Raw genomic sequence first — 19,625 nt, forward strand, 5'->3', positions numbered from 1 at the left:
AACAAAGCCGCAACTCAGCACACACGCACACTCTCTTCTATGGGTCGCGAACTGGCCCTTCACCGCAAAGGGATGCCCAAGCGAGTGCGAGTCTAGACCCGCCGTACATGATTCCATCCACACCAGATTGGGTGCAGGGAGCCAAGGCGTATCAGCGACGAGATGTGAGATGCAAGGCAGTCATTCCTTCTTTTTAAGAGAATGCGAGAAGTGTGTGAGTTTGCTCGGCCCATGGTTGTTGCATCCGTGTACATATATCGTGAAGGGTTTCCCTTCCGCTGGTACGACAACGAGATCTCATCTAGATTACCCCCATTGCCGACACAAACATCGGGAGCATCCATCGGAAGGCCACTGCACGGAAACGACTCACTTCCTTTGATCCTCCTTTGCTTCTTAACTTCTTCATCTTACTTTTCTCTTATTTTTCCGATCGCACAATCCATCGTCCATCGACTAATCCAACCTCCAAACCGCCATCATGTCTTCCGACACACAGCTTCCGCATAACGTCATCGTCTTCGGCCCTGATGGCAACTGTACGCTCGACCTTTGTCCCCTCGAATGGAGCGTCTACAAGTATCAGCCCAGCCTGGCCGCAAACATCACCTTCATCATCCTCTACGCCATCGCCATGGGCGTCCACATCTTCCTCGGCTTCCGCTGGCGGGCGTGGTGGTACATGACCTTTATGATGCTCGGTTGCATCGTTGAGATTATCGGATACATTGGACGCATCATCATGCACTACAATCCCTTCTCGTTCCCGGGCTTCATGATACAGATCGTCTTCGTCACAAGCGGCCCCGTCTTCTACACTGCCGCCATCTACGTAACACTGGCCAAGACGTGAGCATACCGATCCTCCCTCCTCCCGGCTGTGCTAACCATAATCCATAATCCAGCATCCAATACTTGGCTCCCGAAGTTTCCCGTATCAAGCCCAAGCTCATCTGGTGGATCTTTATCCCCGCGGACTTGGTCTGCCTGACACTCCAAGCCGCTGGTGGTGCTTTGTCCACCGTGAGCCAAGGCTCCAGCCAGACCGGTGTCGATATCGCCATGGCTGGCCTCGCCCTCCAGGTGGCCGTGCTCGTCCTATTCTGTGTCCTCATGGGCGACTACATGTTCCGATACGTCCGCTCTAAGCCCGCCAACCCCCTCAGCCGGCGTATGCGAATCTTCTTCGGCTTCTTGAGTGCCGCCGTCATTATGATTCTCGGCCGGTGCGCTTACCGATGCTACGAGCTGAGCGAGGGATACCAAAACTCGACTGTCATCACCGATGAAGGTCTCTTTATTGGTCTAGAGGGAGTGTAAGTTTCTCCTGCATGCTGCCCAAGATTCTCTGCTGACCTTTGGAATAGTCTCATTGTCATCGCCGTCTTCTGCCTTTGCATTGGGCACCCCGGCTTCGTCTTCAACGAGAAGGCCATGCGCCTGAACTCACGCCAGACTTCCGATGAAGATACCACATTTGAGACCAAGTGATTTGATTCGTACGATAAAAGTTGGATACTTTATGTTACTATGCTCGCATAGGACTGCGCACTGGACTTAATTTTGTACGGAAACTTCAAATTTGAAGCTACGATCTGTCTTGATAAGCTATGTACCATAGGCGAGCGAATACCCTTTTATTTATGTGACAGCATCAAAACCCACGGCCGAGCTCAGCGGTTGGGTTCATTCATCTCTCAGTTGTCCAGAAGTTCTTCAGTGTCACCCCCGTTCCCTGATTACTTTAACCCCGTCACAGCTCTACCTTGCCAACAGAATCCCATAGAGCCGCTTCCCGGAGCGATTCCTCACACCCGCACCAGCATGAAGTGTCACAGCTGTCGTGTCCCTTATCTCGGAGAAGTCTGCCACTACCATCACACCGATAACTGTAGGGCTGGGCGTGACACCAACCGTGGCCCCAGGCGCAATTCAGCTCGCAGCGATCCTGCGGTCTCGCAACGATCGCCACCGTCTCCGTCACCGAGGGCACCGTCTCCGTCACCGAGGGTCCCTCCAAACGCGACTGCATCCCGTCATCTTGCCGTCTTGCAACGATCGTCGCCGTCTCCGTCGCTGAAGGCCCCGCCAATTGCGACTGCATCCAGCGACAGGTGCAATTGTCCTCACACACGTTGTGAACCCGGTCTTGGACGAGGTTGGAGGTGGTGTCGCAGCGGTAGTTGTACGGCGGGTCTCGACACCAGATCATGCCTGGGTAACACGATGCCACGTGTAGGATTGGGACTTTCGAGTCATGTATGTTGGAGGAGTTATTCTCGGCTGCCACAAGGGTGAATAAAACTACTCTTTGGTCAGAAAAACAGTCGCAGATGGTGCGAACGGGTGCTCACTGAAAATGAGGCTCTTCATGATGGTGGATGTTGATGGTGGATGTTGATGTCGTAATGAGCGACGAGTGGCGCTGGGGTGGTGATATTATCTTGACGCAGAGTCGATTATCATGGAAAGAGCTGAGCACCAGCTTCTTGGAAACTGGGGCATGCCTTCCATTTATTCGAATGGGAAGTTGGCAAGCACCCGACGCAGCGTTCCGTAACGATGCCGCGACGCACATTCAGTGTTAGGAGCAAGGGCCTAGCACGCCATGCGTTGAAGCTTGCTTGCAACCACTCAATGCTTTCACATAGGACCCGTTCTTTGCGACTATCATCAAAGTTCGTCCGTAGGCCACTTGGGGGCCTCAATGCTGGTTGACGTATTATCAGGAAGGAGTTTCCGGGTTGCCAGTTCTAGAATCCATCGAGCCACCTCAGCTAGAAGCATTCAGATATGCCCAAGCTGTACCAGCCTGCACTACGCGGTGCAATATGGATCAGCCTGGTTTGTTGCCGCGGAGTTAGGTCACAGATGAGAGCCTCCTGATCGTCCACTGTCAAGCCAAGGTGGCTGACAACCAGTGTAACCTCTTCACCTGCAAAGCTGCAGTTGTGCGCCATCAGTGATCAACAGTGGAGGGTTGTTGTGGATGAATTTGGTGACCAGCGTTTGGCCTTGTAAGGAGGTGGTTAGAATGCTTGTAGGACAGTCGCAGAGTTGAGTCAGTCGAGGTGTCGGAAGATGAAGCGTCGTCTCGGAGCTCTGAGGGTGGCCAAGACGCCTCTCCTCCAAGAACAGTTGATGCAGTTTTGGGGTGGAATCTCCAAGCAGACGTATCAACAACAGCACCAGAACGCCCAGGGAAGCCATAGGAAACTGCGCGCCTCTGAGGTGCCAACCGTGCTCGCGGGGGTTCGTTGAGGCTAACATGCCATCCAAGCGTCCGCCGTAACCGAGTTGATCGATCTTTGCAGTCCAGGATCTCCTTCTTCAGCCGCTGCGATTGGGTCTTTGAGTAGGGCCGGTGACCTGAGAAGCCGTCGTTTGCTGACGAGAAGCGCTGTCCATAGCACGAGAACCAGGACGCCGGGGAAAACAGCGCCGATGCACCATGCGGGCGTACACCAAAATGTACCCTTTGCAACCAATATCAGGACTCCAAGGGCATTCAAAAGCCCAGCGAGTCCAAGAAACTCAGCGGCCATTCGGATCTCTCCGTTCTGCATCCCCGGGTCGACGTCTGCAAAGACACGCATGCATTCCGGAACTCGAAGAAGATCCTGGCACTGGCGACCCAATCGGACAACCGTGTCTCGTCGTCCGACAATGTGTTTGTCGATGGCGATCACACAGAGTGTGAGAAAACCTCTCAGGATGATATTGAGGCATAATTCCCCCATGCACTCCTCAGCCATGTTTTCGACGATGAGTTCAGTGCTGGCGCTTCGAGTAGGTGGTTTGCGAGGGCGTGGTTATTGACGAAGAAAAGGAATAACGAAGACGAACAATTTATTAGGGAGGATGGTTTTGGAGAGGGAACCATTGCCAGAATATTGCCTCTACCGAACCTTTTATCTCCAGGCATCACCCAACGGAGATGACTCTCCCAACCTTAAGCATGTACCAAAGGGTTGCTTCCAGTAGGGTTCGCTCAGCCCCCGTCCCTTGGTTTCTTTCTCCGGATATTTTTGCAGGGTGCACAACACGTTATTCAGTCAACACACGATGCTCGACGACTAAGACTTGGCGTGCCGGAGAAATTGCATGGCGAAGAGCCGCAGGTTCCTCACCCAAGCGGCTGCCAGCCAGCCAGGGACGCTGAACTTGCACTAAGCTTCTACCCTAGGTAGGTACCTAAGGGACCCAAGGTACCTACCTAAGGTAAAGAAAAATAAGGTAAGGTAAGTACTTGCCTTAGGTAGGTGAATACCAGCGCACTGTCCCTCCAACCCAGACTGCCCGGGTGGTTTCCAGACCCCAACACCATCACTCTGAGCACCCAGAAGAAGAGGCCGTCCAAACTGTCAACCACGAAGAGCATCAAGCGAACTCCGAAAGCTCCAGCCCACCGTTAGGAGTCCAGTGAAGTTGGGGACACGGATGGGGAAGATGGAACTGCTGAACAGGAGACAAACAAGAGCAACAATCCTCCCCGGAAAGCTCAGCCCCGTCGACAAAGGAAGTCTCGCAAAGGCAAGGTGGAAGAAACCGAAGATGATGAGTTCTATACTGAACCTGGCGAGGAGCTTGAGAAGAAGTTCCATGACGAAAACAAGCAGGCGAGGATCAGGGAGGCAATAGAACTTAAAGGCGGCTACCCAGGTAAGGAGAGATGGCATTTGTGGCTGACTATCGTCCTGGAGTGCTTTAATAGAAGGGGCGCTGTGAGCTGAGTGGCCTTGCCGTGGCCATTCGAGGTCATTGTCTCGGCGTGATAGGGCAGCAGCAAGTTCCAGGCCATCTCCTTCCTCTAACATAAGTTGCTCCAACAGTTCATATCCGCGTTGGTTCAAAATCAGCTCGCCTCCCACCGCTTCGCCTATCGATGATCCAGATCACCGACCGCCGTTCCCGATCCTGATCCCATTTCCACGTTCATCGCGTTCAGCCACTACACGAACCCTGACAGACGCGAGCAAACAAAGCTATGGACGGCAGTGGAGCTCCACAACCTGCGGAAACGGATCACCCTCGCCGAGCAACGACATCAACGTGTCTCCACCAAGTGTTGCAGTTTCCTTCAGGCCATCACAGCTAACAGAATTCCATGGAAAGTTGGGTTGTGCTGGCACGGAGGTGGTTAGTAGAGTGGGATGAAGAATATCTCGGTGGGATGCTCGGACGAGATCTGGTGAGATGATCGACCGCGGCACAATGGGATGAGCTCGGAACTGTGGCTGGACGGTGGGGAGCAATACTGCATAATCTCCACAAGCAGTTGTCGCAATGCATGATGGACATTCCTCTCGGGTCTGACCACGGCAAGGGACCTGCGAGAATGTTGGCAGACTACCCCAGATGTTTGGGCGCCGAATCATCGCCTCTGAGCGTGTTTTCACGTTTGGCGATCGTCCAAACCTCTTCTAGAGGCTCAAGGTGGTAGAGCCAATTCCGATGCCACCCGTGGCACCGATCGAACGCCCGCTGTTGAGGAAAGATATGCGAAAGCATAGAAAGGCGTTATCTAAGTCATCGCTTGGATCCAACTATCCGGACACGAGGGAGGATCCGGCCCGAATACTCGTTAGAATGCGGATGGAATGTTCAGTTGTTAATAGTCAAGTGGAAAAGCCTCATTGTTGAGCGATAAATCGTGCCTCGGGATGTCTTTCGCTGTTCATTTATTATGAATTGGACAATGTTGTCGATGTCAATCTCGCAGCTCATCGCGCCACTGATTTCACTGAGCCGCATTTAACATGAACATTGTTTTCCAAGGATCATGAAGAGGAATCGTTTCATTAGGTATGATCGTTTATGGAAGGAAATATACTCTGTTGAGCCTTTACGCCAAAGAGGTATCCAACGGACCCGTCTGGCTTAACCTGGAACATGCATCAAAACGGTGCCTCCAAAGGGTCAAGGTTGGTGTATGGCGCTTTATGAACTTAGTTCCCATCCCTTTTTCTTTCTTCTTGCATGGCAGGTTCAAATTCTCGTAGAAAAAAGGCTACGTAATCTATTCTAACATCTCCAAAGATGAGTCTGGTTGAATTATGTGTTGTCCTCAATCGCAATATGTATCGCGTTCAGACTCTGCTGGTACTTCTTCGTCTCCGTAATTTCCAGTTCCCTTCATCTCAAACGGATCGCGTTCAAGAACGAGTTGTAAGATGATGCAGAATAACGCAAATCCAAAGCACATTGTCAACAACCCAAGTAACTGGGTAACGAGCCATCCCCAGGCACCGTTGACTGCAACCCAAGCAGGAAATGCAATAAATCCATAGACCCCACCAACGGACATTGGTGTAAGGAAGAATACGGCCAAGACTTTCCATCCCACGAGAGTTCGTCGGAATCGGTAGGCGAGCGCAGTCGCAAGAAAAACGCCCACGGAGTTTGTGGCCATCCACCACCAGGGGAACATATTAAGGACAATAAGTGGCTGGTTTCCGTAGTAGTGGTAGACTCCCATCGGCAGGAGAATCTCTTCGATAATGAGATCAGAGCCCATCATCAGGCCAAGAAACCACCACAGATTTTTGGTTGCTGTCTTCTTCTGCAGGAGCTCGAGCTGAATCTGCATTAAGGAGCCGTATCCAAACCAGATGGGGATCCATGGAGGCATTTCACGACCTATGATATGGAATGAGGCGTTTTTCTCTGTCCACGGATAGTAAATACAACCCAGAACGTCGATAAATGTTTCTGGGAATGCGATCATAGCACCACTAAGTGGTAGAATAAGTGGTAGAAGCGTTCGAGAACGGCGAGCATCCCGGGCTCCAAGAACAACCGCAAGTAGTCCAGTAGCAGTCATCAATACCATGCATATGATGTTGTTGGTTTGGGAATATGTGAGCGTGACCGGAGGGCGAGGTACATCGAAAATGGGGTCTATAGTGAAGTCGACACTCCCCTCTTCAGGTTGTTTGCGAAAATAGGAGCCCACCAAGGCGATGGAGGTGACCAATATTGTCGGAAACAGTGGCTTTTTAATTATGCCTATTAATGTTGTGCTTTTAATCGCTTCCATCGTGAGGAAAGGTAGAAGGAATTGTGTCGGTGAAAATGGAGTAGTATATCAGAACAATGCCATTTGAGAATTAGAATAGATAGGTAGGTAGGTATTTATAATTGATGATTTCACGCAATCCGCCCAAAGCCGTAGTTTCCATTATCTATCTTTCAGGGTCAACACCGAAGAGTTCCGAATGTTTCGATTTGATCATGCCCCCACCGAGCTCGGCGCCGACCTGCTCAACATGGCTACCCGCCAAATTCTAGTCTGGCTCCCTCCCTCGATTGTAATAACAACCCCTTCTTTTGATCCACTGAAATAACGGTGAGATCCGACGTGTTTCGATTTTTGATACGCATCTCCACAGAACTAGGAGCCAAATTCTGCAAGATCCTCTGCATGCCCAGTTCTGCCCTACCTTCGAGGTTTCACTAGTGCTCTGTCGACTTTCTCAAGGGTTATGATACCGAGCTTTTCTCATATGTATCATTCCATCGTACCATTTTCATATAATCAACTGACAGATTGGCAAAAAATGCAAGAAAAAACTCTTGCAATAGGTACAAATTAATTTATAATTTGGGCAACACTGCGGCACCACGTCCAAATCGCCATCATGGCCTCAGCTAGGAGACTAAAGCTACTTTTTACGAAATATTTATAAAAGATGATCTCTTAGGCTCTTTAGTGTCTAGATGTACAGGCGCGCTGAGAGAAGGCAGGGAGGCTGCAGAAAGATGATAGATGGCTCCGGCAATGCATCAAGATCCGCCTGGCCATTGTTCCTCATGTGATGTGAACTCACACATTTGGCGTTTGCGGGATGTAGCATTCACATGCTGTCCCGGCACTCAATCTGATGATTAAAAAGATCGAAAATTGGTTTATTAAGCTGTAGTTAACATTAAGTGCTGGGGAGCAAGTATGTGAGGTCGCTATTCCGGGCGGGGCTTGTGTCGGTCTTCGGGTTGTCTCTGAGCGACAATGTTAGCCGTGAGAAATACGCCGCCCCTCAAACCGTCCGGTGACGACTTCGGGTGGGGAAGATTCAATCCATCAACGTCCGGATTATGACCGGGGATTCGTTGCGGGAATCACGGTCCGATTGTTGGTGGGATTATTTGGGGTGCAATCTTCCCCTCACTTGCCCTTCCCCTCTTCGATTTCAACAAATGAGACTCACCTAAACACCACCAAGCAAAACGTCCAACGGCCATCATGCCCTCCAAGCCGTCTTTCGATTCTCTTCCTCTCCGCAAGGATGGGCCTCATGGCAACGCCTGGGGTCTTTTCGGCGATGACGATGAATGTGGCATGCTCAACCTCCTGACTCCAGAGATTGTCGCAAAAGCTGCGTCGGAGATTCGCGATGGGACGCGCGTGTCCACGGACTGGCCGCTTGATCGTATGTCGAAGCCTTGTTTCGGCCGCGCGCCTTTCGCGCATACCATCAAGACCAAAACTCCCCGTTCTGTCAACGACGACTCGTTGACGTTCAACACGCAGAGCAGCTCTCAATGGGATGGGTTCCGGCACTATGCGTACCAGAAGGAGAAGCTATGGTTCAACGGCAAGACACTTGACGATCTCTTGAAAACCAGCGCTATTGGCACACAAGGTGAGAAGCCTTGCTAACCTCAGGTATGACATCCGCTGACCGATACTAGCATGGGTTGAGAAGGGAGGGATTGTCGGTCGCGGAGTGCTCCTTGATTATGCTGCTTGGGCAGATGCCAAGGGTATAACCCCAGCTCTGTTCGAAACGACCCCAATCCCCGTGTCAACTCTGAAAGAGGTGGCAGCCAGCCAAGGTACGACATTTCAAGAAGGCGATATTCTATTCATCCGCACAGGTTGGGTTCGTGGGTACAACAAGCTCTCCGACAGCGAATGCCAAGCGTTGGCAGACAAAACTTCTCCACCAGCAATCGGAATCGAGTCCTCGGAGGAGACTCTGCGATGGCTATGGGATCAATCCTTTTCAGCCGTTGCGGGTGACCACCCCAGCATGGAGGCATGGCCCTGCCAAAATCCAGATTTCTGGCTGCACGAGTGGCTCCTAGCAGGATGGGGAATGCCCATTGGCGAACTCTTTGACTTGGAGCAGCTGAGTAAAGAATGCAAGAAGCGAAACCGGTGGTCGTTCTTCTTCTCCAGCGTGCCTCTCAAGGTTAGTGGTGTGGCTTGTTTTGGGATTAGAGCGCGGGTAGCTAACGAAGATCAGGTCCCTGGAGGTGTGGCCAGTCCTCCTAATGGAGTGGCTATCTTTTAGCCAGGATTAGACCCATGAATACCTGAAGTCTTCCTGTCGAGACACTGTCAGAACTAGCTTCGGTAAAGTGGTATCTACTCGGACGTTAGGTTGCAGGCGTGGGAGTCCAGGCCATAATTTGACTATCAGGTATTCGAGGATTGATAGAATTAAATCCAAGGTCGAAAAATCACAATATTACTTCTCGTCAGCCATGACAAAAAGAAGCAGCGAGCGTTGGTCTTGAAATCAATAATCGAAGAGTTTTCTGTCGGACCTCGAAAGCAATAGTCATAGAAAGTAGTAGGATGGGAACATCACATGAAGAGGAGAAATAAAAACATGAGAGTGACCAGGAATGAATGCTTTCTCCATGATCAGGGGGGAAGCAAAAATAGTGGAAAGTGCAAAAAAGAAGCACTTCTCAATCATGATATGGTGTTTTATAGGAACAGCCCGATGCGGGGGTCGAACCCGCAACCTTGAGATTGTGTACTCGTAAGAGTCTCACGCTCTACCGATTGAGCTAACCGGGCGTGCTTGCCCGGGCTTATGGCCCGATTGTTGGAGAGGAGGGTCGCTATTTTGCATTGTATATCTCTAACGAAGAGGATCACCAAATATTACCATCCCTGCTTGTACCAGTTCTCATCTTGTTAATTCATGATTTATGAAGGTCAAGATTCTGCTTGTTTGGGGAAATTCTTATCATCCGCTGCCTGCAAGGCTGTTAGAAATGAGAGGCTGGCCTGTCTGGCATGGAAATGATAGAGTGGTTGGCGTCGGTCTCAATAGAGTATTTACGAACGGTAGTCATTGAGGCCATTAAATCTCAGCTAAGAAAAGGAGATAACAACCACCGTGATACGGGGCTTCGTAAAGTTACGACAGCTTAAATACCGCTGGTAGCGTCTGGTGCGTCGTTCAGCATCGTTAGGCATGCAACAACAGAACTTTGCAGGGGAGGACGATTTCGTCGCATTTCGAGAGAAGCTATTGCCTAGAAAATAGGAAGCACGGAGACACATATCAGCCTCGCGAATGGGTGCTTGATTTTGTCATGATCCATCCTGACTGCGGGCACAGCCACTTCCCAATGAATCGCTCCCTGTCCTTGTCGCAACCCTGCAACTTTGAAGCAGTTCCTTAAGCAGCACTGATTTTAGTCACCCTGGTGTATACATACACCTTTATACGAGAATTGGAGGCCAAGGCCCCATGAGATTCAACAAACATAGCATCCAGGCGTATGAAACTTTTCGTTTCGACTTGACTATCAAGCAATTGTCAACATAAATCTGCTGCTATAAGCCCAACCACAAGTAGACAATACCACGAACCACTTTCTTCTAAATCTGCCCCCTTAATTGGCTTCAATGATCATTCTCTTCCGAATTGAATACTTTTTGGTTCCAACCTCAGCCTCAATTCCCTTTGGTCCCCCGAGCAGATGTCAAATTCTTTGACTCAAGCCACTTGATGATTGTCTCGGCCATTTCCATTGGCTTGTCAACCGGCATAAAATGAATCGAATCAAGCTCGACATTGGTCAAATCCGGAACCGCAGTCTTGGCCTCCTGTGTCTCATATAACGCTGCCGGACCCAGAGGATCATTTCTCCCGGAAATATGCAACAAGGGTACTTCAACCTTGTCTGCGGCCGCTGGAAGTTTCTTCTCAGCTTCGTATTGTGTGCCATTCACATACGCCTGGTACCACATGAGAGGGGACACGAGTCCATCGCCCCCGAAGGCTTCCTCCACAGTCTTCAGCATGTTAGGGTCGCGAGTAGTAAATTCCAACAGTGTGCGCCTCTTATCCCCAAGCAGCCAATTGCGAAGCGAATCCTTGTAGCCGAATGTCTCCTTCATAGCCCCGGCATCGCCGTAGCCCGCAGATATGAAGCTCTCTATATGACCCGAGATGAGTGGTGCTGCCTCTGAGCTGGCGAGGAAGGCGTAGTACCAGCCGAGAGGGAATCCAACGAGCTCTTCCCGCTCCTCTGCGATCTGGGTAATATTGATAGGCTCACGGATCGGTGGTTGGTAGTAGTAACCAGACAAGACGACGGCATCGACTTGTTCCGGGTAGTACAGATAGTACCTATGAGCGAGGTAGGATCCCCAATCGTGGCCGATGGGTATGACCCTCGAGACGTTTTCGAAAGTCAAGATTTCGGCAAGATCGCTCGTCATGGCGTCGACACTGAATGAGGACACGTCCCAGGGCTTAGAGGTGCCACCGTAACCGAGAAGGTCCGGTACCAGAATACGAAGGCCAAGGGTCAAGAGGTATGGAATGAGGGCTGCCCATGTCCCCGAAGTTTCTGGAAAGCCATGGAGGAGTAGTAAAGCAGGTTGATCGAAAGCAGCGGTCTCATTACTCGGTGCGCTGGCGTAGTAGGCATATTGGAGTGACCGCGAGTTGATGAGCTGTTTCTGAACTAAAAAGTCCATTTTAGAATCGACTGTATGGCAGGTGCCAAGATAATCGATGAGAGAGAGATCAGGGGAATGCAAAGGAGCGGTCCCAATGTTTGATCGTGTTGTGCCGGACGATGGTTAGGACTCTACCACTGAAAGGGTAAACGAGGGACTTTTATACCACCGACACACGATAAATCATATGATGCCAATTGCTAGGCTTTGGTAATTTAAGTAAGAAATCGGACAGGTTACTCATAGGTCCGGGAGGGAAACTTGTACATAATCCGAATAAGCAATAAAAGGACCCATAACACAAACTAGACATGGTTCCCGGAGGCTTTGTAAAAGGCCAATGTTCAAATAATCAATGAAAGGGCCCACAACACAAAACAGGAGTTTCTCTACTTGGCTAGGCACTCGGAGGCTTTAAGGAAGAAGGGGGGGGCCAACTCCAGAGGCTTTGTCAACCCCTCAGGTAATAGTCAGTGAGATCATCCGGTTGTTCAACGGTAGGCAAGCCCGGAGCAAGTCCGTAGCTAGATAGTCCAGTATGACGTGCTTAGGATGGCCGCTATAATCATACTGACAACCTTCGACTTACAGTCGCTCCCACTTGATGCAGAGCATGTCTCCAGGGTAGGCTTCGGCTGAATCGGCTCGGTCTCCACCTTGAACACACCCTGGAGCTGTCATTTTTCGCGAGCATGTTACCAAACCAGTGCGACTGATAGCGCCCGTGTCCGCTAACAGCAGGGAGTGGGCCACACCCTGGCGCTAAACCCCGCGAACACGGGCTCGTGGGGCTGTGTTCATGACGAGCACCGCCGTAAGCAGCCCGCTGGCAGCTGAAGCTCCAGCAGCGTCATTGCCAACAACCTTCGTGTTTACTCTCCTCTTCTTCTTTGCTTCTCCTCACTCGCGCGCTCCGCGACATGCTCCCTGCGCCGCGTCGCCAACCGCCATGACACATCGTCCACCATGTGAGTTGTCTCCTATCGTCCTCCACCTCTGCAAGCTGACCGTCTCAGGATTGAGCCGTCAATCCGTATCCGCCGAGCCATCCACGCCGACGATGCTCCCCTCCTCCGCCGCATCCTGAAGTCCCACCCCTCGCTCATCCACAACCCCGACCCGTCTCCCTTGGGCCTCTCCAACTCGAACCTTCACCTGGCCGCGTCACTGGGCCACCGCGATATCTGCGCCGTGCTCCTCGACCTCGGCCACGAAGATCCTTGCCCCGCCCTCAACGAGAGCCACCAGACGGCCCTGATGCTCGCGGCTGCCGGCGGCCATACCGAAGTCGTCCACCTGCTGTGCGAGAAGGACAAGAGCTGCATCATCCGCCGGGACATCCGAGGCCGCGATGCCGTCATGGAGGCCAGCCTCGGCGGACACGACACCATCCTCCAGCTGCTCTTGACCTTCGTCCCTGGCGGACCATACGACGCAGTGCGCCGTTCCGACGTCGAGGGCAACACGGCCCTGCACTTTGCCAGTGGAAACGGGAACTTGCTGGTGCTGCGCACGTTGCTAGCCGCGGGCGCCGACGTGGAGAAGCGCAACATCTGGAACTGGACGCCTGCTGCATACAGCGCCACTGTCCAGGCGGAGGTCTATCTTAAGGGACTGGTGTCCGAAGTTGGAAAGCGGCGGCAGTTGAAGCGGGAGGCTGAGGCGTCCAAGAAGGGAGCTGGAGTCCGCGTTGTCGAAACGAATAGCGATGATGAATAAGCCTATCACTGGTTCCACTTGGAAGCTGGGAGAATAGAGGCTGGGCCTGGTTGGGATTGTTTGTCTCCAGCATATCTGAATCACCGCCACCAAATGTTGAGTCGCAGCACAGAGATGACCGGAGTCCGCGTGGTGTCCGCTTGGCCTTCACTCTGGAACACTCTCCCCCAACGCCACACCGCAATCACCACCTTTACCACTCAGTCATGGCTGCAGGGCAGCACTGGACTACCCTTTAACTGATGAACTCATGACATATTTTAGCCTTGCGATGCTGTTTACTCAATCAACTGCTTTCAGAGTTCCTTGTGATCTTTTTGATGGTCCGTTCTGTCATGTTTGTGATTTCGGACCGTGGACGATAACAGGGAATGACTCTTGATTGCGCCGCCGAGTGAGAACTGCTCCGATGTACAGTGATGAGCCGCCACGAGAGACTTCCCGTCAATGATATGTGCTCATGCTGTCGCAAAACATGATCAGCAGCCGCAATCGCCGGTCTGGTGCCAAGCACCGCGTGCCGCGACCGACATGGAAACCTCCAATGCCGTGGGCAATCTTATTCTGCGAGCCCTTCTCGTTACTGCTACTCGCCCGATGATCTAGATCATCCGCTGATGGTGTCTTGAATCACCCTGACATGTGAGGTTCCTGGCGTCGCGTGCGTTCTTCGATGGCGGGAAATCACTGCCCTGGAGGCTCACAAGACTCTGGACCGGACGACAATAATGGAACTACGTCTCTCATGGGGGACTACTTCAACATGTCGTCGCACCTAATCGCTCTGTCCGCTCTGCAAAGGTTCACTCTCACTCCCGGCCGTCAGTCCCCAAAGCACTGCCACGACGAGTTCCTCCGCATTTAAAAGAGCCCACGTTAGCCCGCCGCGAAGTCTTCATGTCCGGCTCGGGCCGCCCAACTTACAGGACAATTGAGGTTGAAGCCGGGGTTCTTCCCCCGCCGGCCACGCGGCTCGTCGTAACTCAGCACTTCCGGGCCTCCCAAGATCCCCCCTTCTGGGCCTGGATCATCGTGGGGGCTTTCTTCGACGAGGAAGACAACATCATCTGGAGCACAGAGGTATTTGCGGGTCACCTCGACATTCAAGTGGAGTCGGACGACGAGAGTGACAGCGACGAGAGCAGCGCGTCAGAGACCCAGGTTGGACAGGACAATAGGGAGGGCCCCTATTCAGCGTCAGGTGGGTTCCTGATTCCGTGATGTTGAAAGCCTTGGCAGTTATCGACTGCTACTTTTCACTATATAACTGATCATGCCTAGCCGTTTATTCTCCTGATCCTGAAGTTTTTGATTACTACGCTCACGAATCTTACGACGACGACGACGACGACCTGTATCATCAACAGCGATACACGATCCAGCAGGACTTCGACCACTTCTCGATAAACTCTTCCCTCACCCCCCCTTTGGCTTGGGATCCGACTCGTCAAGGGCCTGTCCCAGGATACTGGCAAGCTTCGTATAACCCAGCCCTCCGCCGTTGGGTTCATACCTGGCAGCCCTTTTGTTAAGTTCCCTGCCCAGAGCCACTCTCCTTCGTTGAACATTCCCATCACCTTCCTCGCAATGACTAGCGGCTGGAATCCCATCACGGGGCGAGACTCCACGGGCACTCGCCCGGCCTTCGCCCCTGCTGGAGCGCCTCTCCCGATCCAGGGACAAGCCTACATCCCTCACTTCGGAGGTCCCGGCTACAACTTTGGCACCATCCCGCAACAGACAATCCCCCAGTACGTTAGTGGGTTCGGCAGCGTGATGATGCCCTCCAACCCGTTCGCTGCCCCGTCTCCCTACAGCATCCCGGTGCAGGGCGGGATTGGTGGGTTCCAGAATCAGCAAGTCTTCTCCCACCAGCCCAACGGCACGGGCAACATCTTCACTCGACAGCCGCAGCCATGCCCCGTCATCGACCCCGAGATGCCGGCCGCGCAAATGACAAACTCGTCGGGCGGCGTGGGCTGCGAGCCCGGCTACAACTACTTCTTCCCTGCGAGCCATACCAAGGTTCACGTCTTCCGATCGTCACGCCCCCCGTGGCAGCTGCCTGGCAACACCCACCTCCAGTTCAACGCGGCGCACATCCCCTCGAACACGACGCTCGAAGACTTGCTCAAGGGCTACGGCTGCACCAACCCGACGCCGAAGAAGAACCGGTGCTTCGAGTTGGTTAGCGCGGGCAATGGGAAATGGTACAAGGGGTTCAGCTTTGGCGGAGATGACAAGGACATGATGAAGAAGACGTTGGCGGATATCGGATGGGACAAGTCGCGGACGGGCAATGTTGACGAGAAGCCCATCGTCTGCCTTTGGTTCTGCAAGAACTGAGCTGGCTTTCAACAACGATCATGGGACCATTGTCTCGCCTCTGACAAAGGCATTGTTGTTCTTGGGCGTTCTTGGGGAAGGGGGTCTTGGAGGGAGTTTACAGTGGTTTTACTGCGAGGAGTTGAGGGAATGATGGTCTTCGGCTGGGAAAACGGCAGGCTCCTGCGATACTTTGCTATGATACCTTGAGGGATAGCTATCTTGAGATTGAGCATTTTGATTTTAGCCTCTCGACGTGACTCGCGGTACTGCATCGGCGTTCATCTTGCAATTAGTTTGTTCATGTCACCATGTTGCTGCTAGAAAGAGATACAATGTCGCTGAAAAGACACATGGCTGCCCAAAAGTGACCTCATTGTCACATCATTGTAAGTGGGTGGGACCTTTCGGTGAGGCCGAGAGACTGATTCCACTTGCGCATGTTCCACCCAACTCCGCCCGGCCCGTGTGTAGTTCTGGCCTCGCTCAGGAGACTCGATGATGCGGAATGTGTCATCTCTTTAGAAAAAGACGCATTTTGTTTGTGGTTCGTTTCAGTCGAGCAAGTACTGCGAGGTCCTCCTTGCTGACGGCAAGTTGACAGCCGAGATTCGAAAGCTGAATCCCTCGAGTAAGCCACTCCGCCGACCCTGCACAGGGTAACCCGAAAGGTGCATCAATTAGGCACCCGTTTAACGAAATCTGGGGTAGAATTGACTTTCTTATCTTGGGATGGCTGATTCTTTGTGCTCTTACATGACATGACCGCCTCAGACTCCCTAGGGGCTGGCACAAATGCGCCTTGGGCAAAGGCAATGCAAGCAGTAGGCCAAAAGAAGACCTAGAGAATTCAATAGTGCCATTGTTGGGCATATACGCTAAAATAATCACGCATGATAGGAATCGGCGGAGATTGCAGAGAGAGGTGGCTAGACCGGCTGATGAAGAGCTTTTCAAACAAGTTGCGGTTCGCCACCACACGACACTTGCGTGATCGAGACCAATTGGCCTCCCAACCTTCCCAGTTGACAAGGAGTAATTCAAGCCATCGCCAGCAGCAGTCTGAGACCCTGTATCAGAAGTGCTAGGATAGAGGTCATATGAGGCTCAAAATTTTATTTCATTCTTCTCCTTGCAAGGATCGCGGAAGTGGGGAGTTTAGTGGCATGAGGAGAAGGCTGGGTTCGCAACGGCCTCGAACTCGAACTCGAACTCAATTGGGCTTCGGCAATTGACGGTGCAGATGCATGATGTCACCGGGGTATAAATGCACAGGGGGGATGAGCTGATTCCCTTGGTATCGGACTGTGCCAATCAACTCTTCCTATACGTCTGAATTACAAGTTGCAACCCTCACAAGACAACGTCTTGGCTCTGCATCCCGGCCCAGTAGAACTTCTCATGCAGGCTCTTCCCCAACCCGCAACTAACACAATCCCCACAACTCCGCACATTGCCCCCACAAACCCATGCCATGAGCACAGTCCGGCTCTAGGCAGCAGAATAAACAGAATTGGAGAGGTGCAAAATGTCGTTGCCTGGAGGTGGATGAGCAGGGGGCCAGTGGGGTGGGATGCAACGTAGTGCGGCTCTCGACTGGGATCTAGACCGGCCGCCACTGACTAGTGTGGGAGTTTCCGTTTCTTGGAGGTGGAGATGGAGCTGGGAAGTGCCAATGAGCAGAGACATTGGGAATTGTGCGGTGTGAGTTGGGAGGAGCCATTGACGCTCAACTCTCTCTGCGAAATGGTCTAGTGAGAGTGTAGCACGCGGGGTTTAATCCGGGGCTGCATCGTGGTGCCCGCAACCGAGTTAGATTCTCAAGATGCAAGCCAATAGATCCCGGGGAGAATTCAGGAGGGTTACAGTTGGATTGCCAATCGTGGCCGTGCAAGATTCACAACCATAGTAGGGAATCCCAATGGCGAATTGTACATGAATACTGACGTGGATAGTGAGTGGACAATGGCCCTGGATACCCCGGAGCTTCTAGAAAATCAAACTCGCGGCAAGTTGATCCATCTGAATCCTTAATCCTGACTCCATCGTGGAGCGTCGTGTGGGGGTTGCAACCACGCGATAGCGACCAGGGCCCCACTAGCTTACATACGACGGACTAGGGAACACCGCTATGGCTAATACAACACATTCGATGCTCTAGTCTGCGTCAATTGTATGTCCTTCATGATGGTGTCTCGTCTACGTTACGGGCTTCGGTTTGGGGCACCCCGGCTTATCGCCCCAGTCGACCCCAAGGTTCGCCCACCTCGCCACCCATGATCCATCCCTACCGCACCCCGACTACGGCCGAGTGCTTGCGAGGTTTTGGAGGCCGGGGAAAGGTTCAAGGATCAATGAGATACTCCGCCGTTTTCGGATACAAGGTTCGCTGTGTTGTTCTCGTGATTCAACGGCTCGGCGTTGGAAAGGAGATGGTCGGCCAAATAAAAACTTAATGTTATCAATTCTGTTGAAAGCATGTTGATATCGCGGCAAGACGCTCTTGTCCTAGACTGGAAACATCTTAGACAGTAGTGAACACCACGCTGGACTCCTCGCATGAGTTTTCGTTCACCGTGTTGAGCCTCAGGGACTATGACATTGGTGGCTTGTGCAATGCAACCCAACGGGCTCCCTTGATCGGGTGGAGGCAATATGCACAAACGGAGCCGAAGCCGGGCACGCCTTGCTGCAACAGGTCTCATATTACTGATGCTCTGTCCGCGATGGAGGGGGGCGTGTGTAAAGCAAGGAGCCAAGAGGGTTGCTCTCTCTCACCCGCCTTTTCCCCTCCTTTTACTCCAACAAAACAAGGATGCCACCAAGTGAGCTTATTCACTGGAACCAATGGCTTCTCTAGATCACCTTGTCCAAGCCAAGTCTGCCGTTTAGACTCGTCAATCGCGCGTCGTCCAGTGCCAGAAATGACTCAAGCGTCGGATCCGCGAGAGACGTCGGGCGGGCCAAGGACGGCGACGGCGCACGCCAAGTCTGCGATTTTTATTCTGCTGCCTTGAGCTCGCGCTTGCTGAGAAGGGCAATTCGAGGTTCGATCCATGCTGCTCGGCCCCGTCAAGCGCAGTGACGGGCGGGAATAAGTGAAACCCGACGAGATTGCCCAGAGCACGATGATTCAGGGACTGGGCTATGGCAACTTGTTGGAGCGAAAGACTGAGCGCGGGCGGACTCAAGACACATACGGTAATGGGATGTCGATCAGACGTCGACGGAAAGGAATAGACGTGCAGCTAGAAGAGTGTTTGCGTGCGATCAACACTCGGATCTGGAGTCATCGTGTAGTAGGGACGGGAATGATAGTTTAGAGGGCACCGTTCCCGATGCAATACCACCACACCGTCTGCGACTCTACACTTCGAGATAGCGCTGAGCGAGGCCAGTAACAGTAGCACCACAGAGCACACATGTGCCATCCATCTAGACGAAATCGTGCGAGCCTCCCTCGCGCCCCGGGGACTCCTCCTCGCACCCCGGGCCTTGGCTCCATCGGGCCCCCGGTCGCTCGGCGCATGGCCGAACGTCCATTCACAGGGCTCCGAATTCTGCTGCCTGCGCCGGTGGTCCATCTGCTTGTCTAACTGTGGGATTCTCTGGTGTGACCGTTTTTAGCTCGGGCGTCTCAGCTCGATTGTGGCGCGTGAGAGTCGAGATTCCCAGCCCTCATCCGGCGACGGCGCTGAAATGCTCCATGGCCATGACTTGGTCTGTTTTCCCGGCGAAGCGCGGCATCGGACGACACCCAATTTGCCCAATCTTGCCATGAGCGTGAGCAGCATCTCAGGGCTACCCAACCAAGGCCTGCCGCGATGTGCAGAATCCAACCCGCTTTCGTTGTCGGGCGGCTTGCCAA

At 52.6% G+C, this 19,625-nt stretch overlaps 9 protein-coding genes and 1 non-coding gene across 10 annotated transcripts; 5 read left to right on the top strand and 5 right to left on the bottom strand.

Moving 5' to 3' along the window:
• The first annotated feature begins 92 nt into the window (after positions 1-92).
• Positions 93-1,668, top strand: BGZ61DRAFT_519831 (RTA1 like protein-domain-containing protein). The gene is made up of 3 exons (XM_046252421.1): positions 93-849; positions 906-1,316; positions 1,368-1,668. Exons 1-3 carry the CDS (start codon positions 482-484, stop codon positions 1,489-1,491), a joined length of 903 nt encoding a protein of 300 aa, XP_046101413.1. The 5' UTR covers positions 93-481; the 3' UTR covers positions 1,492-1,668.
• Positions 1,669-1,753: 85 nt separating this feature from the next.
• On the bottom strand, positions 1,754-2,512 carry BGZ61DRAFT_550266 (uncharacterized protein; the record flags this gene model as incomplete). The annotated part of the gene is made up of 2 exons (XM_046255458.1): positions 2,355-2,512; positions 1,754-2,304 (listed from the first exon to the last, which is right to left on the bottom strand). The coding sequence occupies exons 1-2, from the start codon at positions 2,371-2,373 to the stop codon at positions 1,754-1,756; spliced, it is 570 nt and encodes a 189-aa protein (XP_046101414.1). The 5' UTR covers positions 2,374-2,512.
• A 751-nt stretch (positions 2,513-3,263) lies between these two features.
• Positions 3,264-3,755, bottom strand: BGZ61DRAFT_534934 (uncharacterized protein; the record flags this gene model as incomplete). Its single annotated transcript, XM_046254210.1, has 1 exon — positions 3,264-3,755. The coding sequence occupies one exon, from the start codon at positions 3,753-3,755 to the stop codon at positions 3,264-3,266; it is 492 nt and encodes a 163-aa protein (XP_046101415.1).
• Positions 3,756-5,849: 2,094 nt separating this feature from the next.
• BGZ61DRAFT_455965 (uncharacterized protein) lies at positions 5,850-7,090 on the bottom strand. The gene has a single exon (XM_046246444.1). It carries the CDS (start codon positions 7,037-7,039, stop codon positions 6,068-6,070), a length of 972 nt encoding a protein of 323 aa, XP_046101416.1. The 5' UTR covers positions 7,040-7,090; the 3' UTR covers positions 5,850-6,067.
• Positions 7,091-8,242: 1,152 nt separating this feature from the next.
• On the top strand, positions 8,243-9,296 carry BGZ61DRAFT_534936 (putative cyclase-domain-containing protein; the record flags this gene model as incomplete). Its single annotated transcript, XM_046254211.1, has 3 exons — positions 8,243-8,642; positions 8,692-9,194; positions 9,249-9,296. The coding sequence occupies 3 exons, from the start codon at positions 8,243-8,245 to the stop codon at positions 9,294-9,296; spliced, it is 951 nt and encodes a 316-aa protein (XP_046101417.1).
• A 432-nt stretch (positions 9,297-9,728) lies between these two features.
• On the bottom strand, positions 9,729-9,811 carry BGZ61DRAFT_t154. The gene has a single exon. It is a non-coding gene; the product is annotated as a tRNA-Lys (tRNA).
• A 764-nt stretch (positions 9,812-10,575) lies between these two features.
• Positions 10,576-11,821, bottom strand: BGZ61DRAFT_455967 (Alpha/Beta hydrolase protein). Its single transcript, XM_046246445.1, has one exon. The coding sequence runs from the start codon at positions 11,729-11,731 to the stop codon at positions 10,700-10,702; it is 1,032 nt and encodes a 343-aa protein (XP_046101418.1). The 5' UTR covers positions 11,732-11,821; the 3' UTR covers positions 10,576-10,699.
• Positions 11,822-12,570: 749 nt separating this feature from the next.
• BGZ61DRAFT_62921 (ankyrin repeat-containing domain protein) lies at positions 12,571-13,765 on the top strand. Its single transcript, XM_046256932.1, has 2 exons — positions 12,571-12,681; positions 12,730-13,765. Coding segments are annotated over exons 1-2 (705 nt in total). The 5' UTR covers positions 12,571-12,679; the 3' UTR covers positions 13,433-13,765.
• Positions 13,766-14,329: 564 nt separating this feature from the next.
• Positions 14,330-14,964, top strand: BGZ61DRAFT_534939 (uncharacterized protein; the record flags this gene model as incomplete). The annotated part of the gene is made up of 2 exons (XM_046254212.1): positions 14,330-14,633; positions 14,714-14,964. The coding sequence occupies 2 exons, from the start codon at positions 14,330-14,332 to the stop codon at positions 14,962-14,964; spliced, it is 555 nt and encodes a 184-aa protein (XP_046101420.1).
• On the top strand, positions 14,619-16,013 carry BGZ61DRAFT_62919 (uncharacterized protein). Its single transcript, XM_046256931.1, has 2 exons — positions 14,619-14,633; positions 14,714-16,013. Exon 2 carries the CDS (start codon positions 15,020-15,022, stop codon positions 15,776-15,778), a length of 759 nt encoding a protein of 252 aa, XP_046101421.1. The 5' UTR covers positions 14,619-14,633; positions 14,714-15,019; the 3' UTR covers positions 15,779-16,013.
• The last annotated feature ends 3,612 nt before the right edge of the window (positions 16,014-19,625 follow it).

This window comes from Ilyonectria robusta (assembly GCF_021365365.1).
Source record: "Ilyonectria robusta strain PMI_751 chromosome Unknown BGZ61scaffold_16, whole genome shotgun sequence".
In the NCBI taxonomy this organism is placed as follows: domain Eukaryota; kingdom Fungi; phylum Ascomycota; class Sordariomycetes; order Hypocreales; family Nectriaceae; genus Ilyonectria; species Ilyonectria robusta.

Excerpts from the sequence above, each read along its gene's own strand:
- BGZ61DRAFT_519831 (XM_046252421.1), top strand. The coding sequence starts at position 482 with ATGTCTTCCGACACACAGCTTCCGCATAACGTCATCGTCTTCGGCCCT. Across the intron at positions 850-905 it reads TACGTAACACTGGCCAAGAC|CATCCAATACTTGGCTCCCG; the intron begins GTGAGCATACCG and ends TCCATAATCCAG. Across the intron at positions 1,317-1,367 it reads TTTATTGGTCTAGAGGGAGT|TCTCATTGTCATCGCCGTCT; the intron begins GTAAGTTTCTCC and ends CCTTTGGAATAG.
- BGZ61DRAFT_455965 (XM_046246444.1), bottom strand. The coding sequence starts at position 7,039 with ATGGAAGCGATTAAAAGCACAACATTAATAGGCATAATTAAAAAGCCA.
- BGZ61DRAFT_455967 (XM_046246445.1), bottom strand. The coding sequence starts at position 11,731 with ATGGACTTTTTAGTTCAGAAACAGCTCATCAACTCGCGGTCACTCCAA.
- BGZ61DRAFT_62919 (XM_046256931.1), top strand. The coding sequence starts at position 15,020 with ATGACTAGCGGCTGGAATCCCATCACGGGGCGAGACTCCACGGGCACT.